This window comes from Sycon ciliatum, chromosome 6, assembly GCF_964019385.1.
Source record: "Sycon ciliatum chromosome 6, ocSycCili1.1, whole genome shotgun sequence".
NCBI classification, from domain to species: Eukaryota; Metazoa; Porifera; class Calcarea; order Leucosolenida; family Sycettidae; genus Sycon; species Sycon ciliatum.
Window position 1 is genome coordinate 4,431,533 of NC_088648.1, and position 13,800 is coordinate 4,445,332.

The 13,800-nt window shown below is 46.3% G+C and overlaps 1 protein-coding gene across 1 annotated transcript; it reads left to right on the top strand.

Annotated features, from left to right (window-relative positions):
* Nucleotides 1–2,724: 2,724 nt before the first annotated feature.
* LOC135819204 (tyrosine-protein kinase CSK-like) lies at nucleotides 2,725–13,781 on the top strand. The gene is made up of 16 exons (XM_065332368.1): nucleotides 2,725–2,997; nucleotides 3,169–3,229; nucleotides 3,383–3,439; nucleotides 3,702–3,752; nucleotides 4,951–5,051; nucleotides 5,999–6,118; nucleotides 6,313–6,412; nucleotides 6,765–6,867; nucleotides 7,397–7,462; nucleotides 7,676–7,872; nucleotides 8,168–8,241; nucleotides 8,836–8,886; nucleotides 10,594–10,642; nucleotides 11,089–11,184; nucleotides 12,247–12,333; nucleotides 12,820–13,781. Exons 2-16 carry the CDS (start codon nucleotides 3,194–3,196, stop codon nucleotides 12,991–12,993), a joined length of 1,362 nt encoding a protein of 453 aa, XP_065188440.1. The 5' UTR covers nucleotides 2,725–2,997; nucleotides 3,169–3,193; the 3' UTR covers nucleotides 12,994–13,781.
* The last annotated feature ends 19 nt before the right edge of the window (nucleotides 13,782–13,800 follow it).

Here is a 13,800-nt window from a genome sequence, read left to right on the forward strand (position 1 = left end):
CTTGCACTACAGTAACCCCCCCCCCCCCCCCCCCCTATTAAATCCGGTCACGTTGGGACTGCCCGTAACTAGGAATTGCAGGCGACCAGGGAGTTGTCAAATACATACATATTATGGTATTTGACAACTCCCTGACCGTGATTCCTGAACCTAGATGCACATGTACACACGTACTGCATGCAAGTACAAGTGAATATTTTTTATGCCAATTTTGGTGGTCGTTTTTGCTGGAAAGCTAATGTTTGTGCGACTCTGGATGGGTCAGAAAGGTGCCCGCTAGACAGCCGTGTCCAGATCTGCACAAACGCAGCAATGCATTTCCTTGCGGCATCGCGGCCCGAATCTGCCTGGAAAGGCGCATACTACAGTAGTAGCTGTTGGACACTTGTTCTAGCAGGCATGCTTGCAAGATTTTCCAGGCGGCAGCCACAGCACATAGCGCCGTGCCATACAGTGCAACTGCAGCCAGCCAGTCACTACAGTACAGGTAGCAGCAGTGCAGGCTGCAGCTGTGCGCAGGCCACAATGCAAGTGCTGTTTCCACCCAAGCACTGCTGCGTCCGTGCAGTAGGTGACCTGACTCCGGGAACAAATCATGACCCAGATTACAGTGCGTGCAAGCAACGCTGAGGAGTTCATAAACTGAGTCGTAATCGTGTGTGCTATCTTTACACATTCGAACACTAGATTCACATAATCAGGGCAATGCCACGGCTGCGAAAACGGGAAATCCTCAAATCGCACCTATCGCGCAACTCACACAAATGGCTGATCGCAGAAGTTGAGCACGACTTAACTTTTGCAATGGGATATGCAACTTGTACCTTCTATGCAGCGACAGTTTCAAGCTAGGTTTAGCAGCTCCATAACAAATTGTACCTAGCTACACTAATGTCATGGCGTTGTTCACCCGCATTGCGCTTTGCGGCACATCAGCAAGGTGAGGTCGTATCGCTGACTTATTCTGTGAATGTCCCGAGTCTGCATTGCACTTTGGCGTAGCATCGCCCATCGGAAAGAAAGAAAAAAAAGCATCTGTGAATCACGCTTTACACTCAAACCCCTCAGACTAGGGGCGACGAATAACACCAAGAGTACATAACCCCCCAGAGTGTGCAATGCCTGATCCAGCTCTGCATAGGGTCTTGGTCGAGCGTAATCGGATCTTTGCGTCATAATACCGCACATATCTGAGGGGAACCCGGGGAGTCGCGGGTACTCTTGGATCAAAAACAACGGTGCACTGCCTCGAGACCGGCCTTGCACTGGTGTGGAGTGTACGCATGACATCAGAAGATCCGATTATGCTCGACCAAGACCCTATGCAGAGTTGGATCAGATGTTAACATGTTGCACACGCTGGGGAGATATGTACTCTTGATAACACCAGTTACTGGCACACACAGTGCGTTGGCCACATAGTACCATAGCATCCAGCAGATCAATGCAGGGGCCAATACAACCTCGTACGCGGTACATGTAATCATTATTGATACAGCTACATGATTGAAACACAGCCATGTACTATTACTTAGTAACTGACAAATCGCAATGGTGTAGGCAATCTCTACAGTAGCTCCATGTAATAATGTTCCTACTACATCGCCTACAACCAAGAGTACATGGGGGGTTATGTACTCTTGCTACAACTCAGTTACTAAGTAATAGTAGTACACTACAGTACAGGCATAGTATGCTAGTAGTACTGTAGTTCTTGAGGGACCGCACCCAGATTTCAGCACAAAACAAATTTTAGAATTGGCTTGGCTTGTGGCCCGCCCCTGCTTGTACTAGTGTCATTGTACTGGCACGGCACTTGCTGGTGAACTAGTCGCATGATTTTGTTTGCCACTTATTCTCACACAAAACTCCTTCAGTAACGGGGGTTATAATACTCTTGGTAACACCAACAGGGTTACGCTTCGTTACTGGATATACTATTGTACTCATGAGTCATGACGGATTGGAACAAGCCAAAGCCAACGCAAGTGACCAGATACATCAAAGAACGATTGCTTGAAGATCTCCTAAACTGCCGAAAAGAAGCAACGAGTAATCGATATAATCATGATCATGAGTGCTATCGGACATAGAGAATTGCCCAGCTACGGGAACACGGTTTACCTGAACTCATGCAGCTGAAGCGAAGTACTACAGTCGATTGCCGGTACTCTAGAAAGAAGTACTATTGTCTTGACATATCGTACAAGTTGACTTTCCAATAAAGTTAGTTGACTCACATCACAGAGCTCACGACCTGGATCTTTGCTTCTGATCTATCTCTTCGTCTAAGGATTCCTTCTCGAAGGGATTTAGCTTTCCTTGGCAAACTGAAAAGAAAGAGACCTTTCTGTCCTCAAAGACAAAAAAGTTCTACCGTATTCCAACTCTGAATCAGCTTTGTTGCAACCACTTGAACCAGGGAGTAGTACAATACTACTCCCTGGTTGCAACAATGCAAGACAGGTCCAGGGTCGCCAAACGCGCCACCAAATGCACCGCTTCCGAACAGAAGAAATGAATAAGTATCGATTTTGGTCTCAGCAGGTTTCCCATGCAAAATAGTTCTGTAACCTACGTTCCATCCTGTCTAAATCCGTGTTTACACCTAAAACTATTTCATATACCTGTGCGGATCAAGTAACTTCACACGAAACACCACTTCTGCCCCATTTTTTGTAAATTTGCGCATGCGTGGAGGGGGAAAAGTTGCTGGTGACTGTTGTCGATGCTGGCATCATCGTAGTGGACGTGAGAAGAATGTACTCTTGGTGTTGGTAATGGATGCTGCCTTCATTGGTGGCCATCCTTGTAGTCATCCTGGTCGCCACCAAGTAAACTGTTCAGTCCTCCTCTGTGGGGCAGTTGCCCACATAAGTTCATTCCAGGGCTGTTGCTGTAGCCCGCCTAGCTGAGCTTGGTGATTTCCTTCACCTTTTTCTGCTGATCTGAAGCAGTTGGATGAGCTGTTGCCTCTACGGAGGTTGGGAGGCGTTGGTAAGGGAGTTTAGCTATACGAGCAGTTGGCGGATAGGATCGTCTTGAGGAATCTGGCCTGTGTAGGCTTTAGACTTTCAGTTGACGAAACCAGAGCTCTCTAGTAGCGGTATTTGGACGACTTGAAGCACGACGTGAACGTGTCGTATGCTCGTATTCCGCTTATTCCAGATCCGTGGCCGTCAGGACAGGAATAATGTCTGAAGGCGGTGAACCTTCCCGAAAGGAGAAGGTAGGTCACGCAGGCGATAGGTGTGGGCTGCCGAAGAGCAGGCTAGTGTTGTTGCCACTATAATCGGGTTGGGTTGCTTGGCGTAAGACCTGGCAAATGTTGTTCGGGTTTTTGTCTTTATTTGTTTTTATTTATTTGTTTCTTTGCTCCCAGTGGTCTCCCGGGACAGAGGTTGTCGGTCGCTTCAACTTTGATGGCACCAGCAGGGATGTAAGTTCATCAAAACACCACGTCAATTAGCATTACAACAAACTCATTCCTCCAAGTTATTTTTGTCTTGCAATTCATGCAGAGTGCCTCATTTAGCCATTTCTGTTTATTGCTGTCAAGTAAAATGTCGCGGTGTCTTCTGGTTGCCTGGACACTCAGCAGTGCATGTATGAAATGGGGAGTGGCTCATGATCATTACCTCGATGAGTGAAAAAATATTAATGGGCAAATGCATTTGTGGGGTTTGGTGTTCTATTCGCAGGATTTGCCGTTCCGAAAAGGAGACATACTCACCATCGTGGCTGCCTCCAAGGTGAGCTATCATCTGTTGTTCAGCATTGTATTGTGCCGTACTGCAATCACGCTGCCAGAGTGAAGAACGCCGTAAATATAACAACTCCTGGGCTGCACCGCCTTTTTTTGTTTGCAAATCCTTGAAGAGTACATGAACCAGAATGTGCAACTGCGCATCTTTGTTGCATAAAACCACTCTCATAGCAAGTTATTTTGTTTAGGTCGTTATGTGTCAAGGATAACTAATCATGCTCTACCAAATCACCACATCTCAAAGGTGATAACGGGGAATTTGCGTACTTTTTCACCATGTGTACAACAAGCAGCAATGTCAACCCGTCACCGCCATGCGGACAACAAAAAATCAATAACCTTTGGTGATACGGTAAATGCTTATGTGAGCCAGTACGAGATGCAGCAAAAGGGAATCACTCCGACCCAAACAAGCAAACTACTCTGCCGTGGGATGATTGTCCCGGTGCGGACACACTTTGGTGTGGTGCCAGCCAATGAAAATCTGAACTTTCTTCAGGTGTGGCCCGTCAATTTTCATTCAGCTTTGGCACACATAGTGTTGCTGCATGCCTGTCACTCTGCCCGAGGCTGTGCCGGCATGGGGGTGAAGAATCATCAGGTTTTCGTTATCAATGACCCATTTTCTACGGATTGAGGACCGGGGTGATAGCGAATCACTAGTGATTACTAGTATCCCCTAGTGCAAATATGGATCCAATATGGATGTGTATGAAACTATGCCGTTTCCTCTTCTGTTAGGAATAATTATACTAAGCTGAGCTGCACACGCCTTTGGGCTATTGCGCATTCAGTACGGGTATGATGCATACGCAATGGGTGATCTGCGTGGTGGTTTCAGCCATGCCCATGCACAGCCCTCGTCAGGCCCCTGTTTTGTTTTCTTTGTACTGAATTCATCTTTGCACCTACCCTATGTTACCTATAGTGGCGACAGAAACACGATTCATCCGAAATACAGTACATTCGGCATTTGCGAAGATATGAGTGTTTTGCTGTCGTTGCGAACGTGCTTTATGGCATGAATAGTAACATTGCTGGCTTAATTGTGGTTGCGCATATGCACTGAGCAGCATTCCACTGCCAGCCATGGCTTAGGTTTAGTATCGCTATGTATCAATTGAATTTGGTCCTGTGCCAAAGCCTGTACTTGTGCCCTTGTGTATGTCCTGATGTCCTCATAGGACCCGAATTGGTACAAAGCCAAACGGCAAGACAACAAAGAAGGTATGATCCCCTCCACATATGTCCAGCAACGGTCGGCGGTAAAGCTCCATGCCATGCCGTAAGTTTCTCCTGTGCTTTGGCTGCTTCAAGTGCATTGTTTGTGGCGCAATGTTCCGCTTGTTTGGGATTTTTCGATGGTCATGTGGCGGAATTGTGTCGCTGTGGGTGAGTAGTGCTGCACTCTATCTCCGGATAGCTAGCTGTTTGGACCTTGTTAGGTTTCGCCAGCGTAGGATTGTATGTGTTTGATATCTTCGACACGGACTGTGCTGGTTGTCTATGCCCGTACAAGTACTATGTTTGCACCCCTGGAAGTTGGCGTTTCCCTTTTGGGGGCCAGCTGTGGTGATAAATACCAGGTGTTTTCCACACACCCTGTATCATTCCTTTTTCAAGCCTGGGTACCTGTGTTGCCTTTAGAGCTGCGGTGGTTGTGTGATTGAACACGGACTGGCGCTCCTTTGACACTTCAGTTTGTTTGCATCCTTGACGTTCTGACAGCACCTCTGTCCGCAAAGCATCCTTTACAGAGTGTAGAATGCCTGTGAATGAGAGTAGGACACAAGTTCCTGTTGCGGCTTGTGCTCAATTTTGGCCTGTTTTTGTGAGATTGATTTATACCCTTATGCCCGATTGCTACTGCGCAGTGCTGTGTGGTACTTCCATGCGTGCTACGCAAGGCAGGATTGCAGGAGTTTCACTCTTGCGGTTAACTTATGCGTGTTGTGAGCCCTTGTTAGTCGCCGGCTGTTGAGCTTCTTCCCGATGTGCACACGAGCATCAAAGTAGTGCATTTATCTCTTGCAAATAACTGTGTGATATAGCATATGCTGGGCACATGATCTTCTTTCACTTTGGCCTACACCTCAACGATAATTCCTGGAATGCTTTAGAGCCTTTACATACATGTTGTATATCATCAAATGGGCACTTTCCGAAAGCGGTGCTTGTGGAACTTTAATGACTAATGTCTATCGTTTTCTTTCTTTGCCTCCCATTAATTAGTTGGTACCATGGTAAGATTTCTCGCGAGGAAGCAGAACGGTTGCTTCATCCCAGAAAAGATGGCCTCTATCTCATCCGAGAAAGCGTCAACTATCCAGGAGATTTCACACTTTGTGTTTGGTGAGTGCTTGAACTGTTACTGTTTCTGGTGCTGCATTCTCTGGTTCATTCGTGAATGTTGATCCTGTCAACTCACTGCGTATGTCCTCAAACAGTTGTCAAGTTGCCTTTGTATTGTATTGGTATTTTAGTTAAAAGCTTCCTTTCTCTGCTGACTTGTTGCTGGTATGCCAATTGTCTCTCTTTTATTCCAGCTTCGAAGGTTTTGTTGAGCACTATCGCGTATTTCGGCAAAACAACTTACTGACAGTCGACCAAGAAGAATATTTTGAGAATCTAACAAAGCTCGTAGAGGTACATACATGACTGTACTGCTTTTGGCTTCCTGTTGGCATAGGTGTTGGTTCAGCATGTTGTGTTTGGATTTTGCCTATGTTTTCATCAGCATTAGCTCTTTTAGTAGCTGTTTATAATCGAGGTCTGGTTGGGCAGCTCAAAAGAGTGCTGTCTGATGACCACTCAGTGTGTGAAACTTGAAATTACAGCTAAAACAGCCCTCCGTCTCCTGTGTTTTTTGTCAGTAGCTGTTTATTTTGCTACGGTAGTAGTTTGAATATTCTAGCATTATCAGCAGCTTTCAGACTGTGATGGGCAGTACTTGAGGTCTTTCTTTTTTGTCTCTCAATCCTATTCCTATTTCCCGCAGCATTATCAAGCAGATGCTGATGGTCTGTGTACACGACTTCGGAAAGCGCTGGACAAACAAGGCCAGCTCGACTACGATATCGACAGATCCGAGTTCAGAAAAGGTGAGCAGGCTCTAGCCCAGTGATAGCCGTAGTGTTTTGAATTCAAGCCGGGTTGTCACATGCACTGGTGGCACATAAGCCTGGTTTTAGTGTCGAAATATATGGAAATACCCGGTTTGAATAGAAGCCTAGCCTTGTAATCGGCTTCTACAGGAATAAGCCCGGCTTGAATACACGGCATTACGGTTTCCCACTGGATTTTCACATTACTAGTGGCGTTGCTTTGTTTAGATTTCCCTAGAAAGCAGATTGTATGAGTGTGAGACTTGGATCTGGAGAGAAGCACACTCTACAATAGTATGACACATTGCAGGTCTGCACCCTATTCCTGTAATCATGTCCTGGCCTACCTTTGCTAAAGTAAATACGTGATCAGTGCTGGGTGCTGCTGGTACACACCCAGCTTTGAACCATCGTGACTGTCACCTATCTGCTGTTTACCCCTCACTAGATGTGCTCGGCATGTACTTATCCAGTTGCATCATGTATCCTTGTTCCTCCTTTTCTCTTTGTGTGTATGTGTGTGTAGCCGGATGGGCGATTGCACGGAAAGATCTCGTTTTCGGTCAGCGACTAGGTGGTGGTGAATTTGGAGGTACGGTGTTCGTTTGGAATCATCATCACTCAATTTGAGTTTTTCCCCTGACTTGTGTTTTCTGACTGTGATCTGCTTCGCGTGTTTACCCGCACTGTTCCTTTTCAGTACTTGCCGATTGGTTTGACCGATTGTTTGCCAGTGCTGGCTCTGGTAATGTTGTTCCCAGTTTCTGCTCATTGTGAATGTGCTGTTACCTTTGGCATGCTGCAGAGGTATTCAATGGTGACTACAGAGGCATGAAAGTCGCTATCAAAACATTAAAGGACGAACAGGCGGTACAAGCATTCTTGGCGGAAGCATCAGTAATGACAGCGCTAAGGCATCCCCATCTCGTCCAGCTTCTTGGTGTTTCCCTGGACGGCGGTCCGGGACAACCTATCTATATTGTTACAGAATTCCTGGCGAAGGTATGTGGTACCCACTTGTGTTTTGTACACTATTGTGTCCGTTCACATCTGTGAACGTTGTCATTCAATTGCAGCTTCTTCTTTTCTTTCCTTCTTTTATAGTTCGGACTGCATCCGTCTCTGTATCTCTCTCTCTCTCTCCCTCTCCCTCCCACTCTCTATCTCCTTCTTGTATGCTGTCTACAGCATGTGTGCACATCTATTCTCTTTGTAAATTGTTGTTCGTACCTTTCCTGTGACTAGTGGGCTGTTGGCTTACACTTCCCTTTTATTCTGATTCTGTTGTCCTCACCAGGGTTGTCTTGTCGACTACTTACGGTCACGGGGTCGCTCATTAATTCGTAAGAAGGATCAAGCTGAGTTCTCGCGGTAAGTTTAGTATTTTGGGGTATGATTGCTTGTGTAGTATTTGTGTCCGAAGTACAGTGCTAACTCATCACATATTATGAGTGATTAGCAGTGAGCCGGCACCTCCTTGCTAGCTTTCCCTGCCTTAGTCCAACTTTGGCGGATATGTTTACAGTTTTTCTCTCCAGTTGCTGTCTCAACCCTAATCTTTCAGTTGGCCTGATTGCAAGTGTACTATTCCCGACTGGAAATTTACTCTTCTCTGACCAGCAGATTATTGATATAGTCCCACTGCAACAGCAGGATTTTGCAGCATGTTTGAGCTTGTGTGAGATGCTCCTGACTGGTTTGGAGCAGCTGTTCTATTGCAAGCCACATTCTCGGTAACAACCCGTCAGTGATTCAAGCGAATTAGTTGTATGAATTGGACACGTTATCGTCAATAGTTCATGGTAAACTTTCTGTCTTCTGGGTGCTGAAGGAAATGTCCAGTGTTCTCATGTTTGTTATTCTTACTTCTTTCTGGTATTGGTATAAGTTATAATCAGCCGAATATGATGATTTGATATTATAATTCTTGTGATTTGCCTCGTGTTCTCTATGTTCTTGTTGCAGTGATGTCGCATCTGGCATGGCATATCTCGAATCTAAGAACTTGGTACATAGGTAAGGAGTGGAGCTTGCCTTTGCTTATTACGAGTTGATAGTACCGTTGATCTGCCCCTTGTAGGCTTTTTACCTGTGAAGTGACTTCTGCGCATGCCGGTATGTCAAGATTAGGGGTGAAACGAACATCGAATTTTGAATACGAACGAACTCTCACACTAACATTCTCCATTATGTATTTCATAGAAGACCATACAGCCTGTCAGTACAGGCGTTCTTTGTACTTGGCTGTCCAGTGTTCAGTATTGACGGTGTGATGCTAAACAAACACTGTAATCATGCATGTAGATCTACATGTAAGCTAGCTCTAGAACCAGAGGCCAGAATCACTGAGAAAGTGAGAATGCTTATTGACCGCATGATACACTGCGAGAACAGAAATATTTTTTATCGCGCCAGCCTGCGCTAAATCACAATGTTTTGCAGCTAGCTTAGCTGCAAAGTCCATTACCATCGTCCGGGCGAGAGTTTTCTTCTCATCGCTAGCTCAGGTCGTCAGAGCAGGAGAATGGTACATCTTGAGGTGGGTACGAAGATTGCTCGTCGTCGCTCTGTTGCGTGATAGAACCTTTTTGAATGAGAAAAGGACTTCGTCTTCCCTGACCACTTTATCAAATTCCGCTCCAACTCCGGACCGCGATGAAAGGCTCGAAAGTGTTGACATGATTGCAACGAGTGAACGTTTGCTTTCAGGAACAGATGTCACAAGCGACTCGACTCCTTTCACTACGAGTACAAATCTACCTCAAACGGACACAGAAATATTTCAGGAAACTTTGTTCTGACGCGACAACTCCTTCAACTTGCTTCATGTGATCATCAAGGCAGACGCAGTGGATCAGCCCGATCTCCCAACCTCCGCGGCTCCTTCGTGATCTAGTCACAAGCGATCTTTATGCTTACTTGCTGTGTTCGACTATCAATCTTGCGAGTTCGTTCGTTTCACCCCTAGTCAAGATGCGATGTTGAGCCAATGCACTGCTGTACACAATACGTGCCCTCGCAGGCATGCCTGTGGGTGGAAATGTGCACGCTGCAGCACGGCAAATCTGATCCTTTGTGTAGTCGTGCATTGTGCTGCACTTGACGGCCCTGATCTAAATTCCCGTCCCCTGCTGCAAGACCAGCGGGGAAGGGACACAGCGTGGGGGTGGGACACGGGGGGGGGGGGGGGTGGATCAGCGCTACTTACAGTATGTGTCTCTTGTTGTATTGCATTTGTGTGTGTCCTCCCGCGGTCATCTTGTCTTGTGATGGTGTGTGCCAGTACCAAGTCCTTCTGTAGTCGTTCATGTTATGGTCATGTGCTGTGCATGTGTTATTCTCTGCCTGACACCAAGAGCACATAACCCAAAAGAGTGTGCGACTTCAGCTATGGAGTATGCGGCGGCAGAACTTCACATCACGTGACGAACCCGTACACATTAGTTGCACCCTGTGCATGATAGCTGCAGGATTGTACGCGACCCTGCTTTAGGTTCAACTCTCTTGTGGTCACTTTGCACTGTTTGCCAGCGTAACCTTTTCAACTATGTCACGCTATGTGAAGTTCTGTCATCACGGCACTGTATAGAGGCTGTGTAGGCAGTTGCACACTCTTGGGAGTTATGTACTCTTGCTGACACTGTGTCTGTAGCATTGTTTAGTGCTAACCTCATCTCATTTACACGCTACTGTCTCCTTCCTATATGACCTTATCTTGTGCAGAGATTTAGCCGCAAGAAATGTTCTAGTGTCAACTGAAGGAAAGGCGAAGGTAAGGATGTGTTTTCATTTGGCAGTGTTGCGCAGTGTTTCTAAGACTGTTACTGTTCACTTATGCATTGTCATCTGTCACCCCTGGTGTGTTGTTGCTGCACGAGTGGTGCTTGTCACTGTCGACACCATTTGCCATCACAGTGTGTTTTCACCACCCTGCGTACAGTGTGATGATTGTGGTTGGTTTGGAAGCTGCTACTGAGCATCAGCTGAATGATTGAATGTCCTTCAAAGTACACTACTGTCGCTTTCCTTTAGTGCGCCATGCGGGCGTTATTTATGATGCGTGTGGCGCCTTCACACCTTTGCGTGAATGCCTTCACACCTTTGTGTTAATGTTTCATTCATCCCTGTCACTTCCCTTGTTCCTGGCTTTCTTTTCAGCTTGGCTTATTGTTACTCTTCTGCTTTGTGCTTACTCCTACTGCGTTGTCCTGCCGGCAGGTTGCTGATTTCGGTCTGGCCCGTGAAGCAACTCACAACCTTGAAGGTGGAAAGTTCCCCATCAAGTGGACTTCGCCTGAAGCACTACGGCATAGCGTGAGTACATGCAATACTTCTCCTGCTTACCCAGCTGCACTGTTCCTGGTACTGCTGGCTCATTAGTATTCGGGGACAACGGCTTGCTCTTCAAGTGGTTGGCATACAGGTTGTGCAGTGCTTTCAGGGATTCTTACTGAGCTGGCTGTCTTGGTTGGGGTCATGCATATTGTCTGTCTTTCTGTCTTGTGTTTTACTTGTGCACACATGCGTGCATTGGGAATTGCTGCGAACTTATTTGCCAATGGGCTTGCTGCTTTTGGGAAGTGAATAGATCAGACCCACCACAAAGTGGTCGAATACCAAAAATCCCAACCACCGCTTAAAAGCTGCAACTGCGCCTTGATCCTAGAGGGTGGTGGCGTTCATGCTGATACGGAAAACTGGGCTCCATTTTTTTGCTGCTGCTTTTGCTATTGAATGTAAGTTTATTCGGATGGAGAGCCAGGGATAACTTTATAGGAAAGAAAAAGGACCAAGGAACTACAAGTTATGCTATAATGTCCACTAACACCACCAATTACTAAGCTCGTGCTTGTCTTGGTTGCGCTCACCTTCCCCTCCTATGTTATCATATAACTTAGAACCTTCCAAGTTGGAAGGCTGTTGAAGTGCGCATCCAAGATGTGCTACAGCTGATAGCCAATTGGTTGTAGAACGCCAGTACCGTCGGTCAGTGTCGTGCAATGTTATCGCATGCGCTGATTGTTTAGTAACTGGTGGTGTTGGTGGCCATTTTAGGGGGGGGGGGTACTTTTGCATTTTTGTTGTGCGTATGTTGCCTCGGAGTTTGGAAAATTCCGCTTTTCATATTTTCAACTAGCCATAAGTATCCCCCTCATTTCTGGGTTCCACGTTTGCTAGACAACAACTTTGAACAGAGAAAACAGCTCTTCTGTAAAGTTTTTCGTAGCCAGCGTGGTTTGAGCTACCTCAACATATCAAAACAAGCGGCACCGGTCACGTAAAAAATTGAAACAAAGCTAAGTGGTGTCAGTCTGGGTGGGACCGGTGCAATCTCTGACTGATATTTTTGCCTTGGCTTATTTTTTTGTTGTACAGAAATTCTCGACTAAATCGGACGTTTGGAGTTACGGCATTATGCTCTGGGAACTTTACTCATTCGGCCGTGTTCCTTATCCGAGAGTGGTGAGTTTCGTCCGGTGTGCACCTTACATTCTTGTGTGCGTCTGTGTTGCCCTGTACTATGTTCCGTTTTCTCTTTTGCTATCACAGCCTTTGAAAGCAGCATGTAAGAAACTGGTGGATTACTTGTATTTGTTGGACTGGACACAGTTGAGTCATGTGAATAGAAACATGCAATGTTTCACCAAGAGGGTGTAACCCCATCCCCTGACTGGCCTAAGTGTGCAACTCCGGCATACCCTACTGTCCCAGTAGATTTTCAAGTTGACATCATGTTCATGATGGAATGCTCCTTGCACCGTACTCTTGGTTTTACTTACGTGGTATTTGTGTTCTGACCAGGTTTGCCCTCTTTGCTGCACCAGTGGCATGAGAATGTTCTTACCGTGTTGTGTTCGCACTGTGCCAGGAAGTGTACTAGTGTGGATCGTGCTATGCACCTCCCCTGGATAATGACTTGCTGTGTACTCATGTTCCTTCCCTGTGCAGCCGCTTGCGGAAGTGACTCAGCATGTCGAGTCCGGCTATCGTATGGAGTCGCCGGATAACTGTCCGCCAGAAATTTACTCTATCATGAAACGTTGCTGGGACATCAAGCCAGAGCTTCGGCCTGCCTTCTCTCTACTCTACGGTGAACTCGATGTGCTTGCGGCGAAGTCATGAGCCCTTTAGCCCTCGTAGTTTGTCACTGCTAGTCAGTGCCTGCTGCGCAGCCTGTTTTTTACAAGCGCGAGTTTGATGGCTGCCGTCGGGAGGAGGGGGCTGAAAACTAATGTAGTGCCGTCTTTGTTTTGTGCGCACCGGTGGCCGATTTTCCTGGCACTGTTCACCGCAAACTAAAACAAGTCTGCATATTTGAGCATTTTGAAAAGCAGAAGCAAAAATACCCATCTCTAGGCTATCTTTAGCTCCCCGGTCCTCTTTTATATTCTCTTTGTTGCTTGGCACGTTGGCAGTCGCACTGTACAGGTGCGAGTTCCCATAAATCCATGAAACTGCCAAACTTCCTAGCCTCTTTCTCCTTTCTGTCTGCTTTTCTTCTCGTTCCTATTCCTTGACTGATGCCACCAAACAACCGCCTATTGTATTATTTTCCGTTGCTCCAGGTTTTTTCCCATCGTTGTCTTTTATTATGAGTGAGCCCATGATGACGACGATGCCCGCTGATGATGATGTGTACAGAATTAACTAGCCATGCCCTATCTGTCGTTACCAGTGTGATGCTGCATTGCACCACCTACCCTGCTTGACTTCTTCTATTTCACATTTAACTATTATTATTTGCAAACATTCTAGGCTCGACCAACTCATGTATAGCGTGTAGGTTTTGTCCGATGAAACTTTATTTGTGTCAGCTCACCCGTATGTTGTCATTTTTCTTCTTCCTACTTCTTTCTGTTGCTCTAATGCAATCAAAAAGGTTTGGAGGAACATAATGTGCGAAAAATTGATCCTATTGTTTTGTGTTGT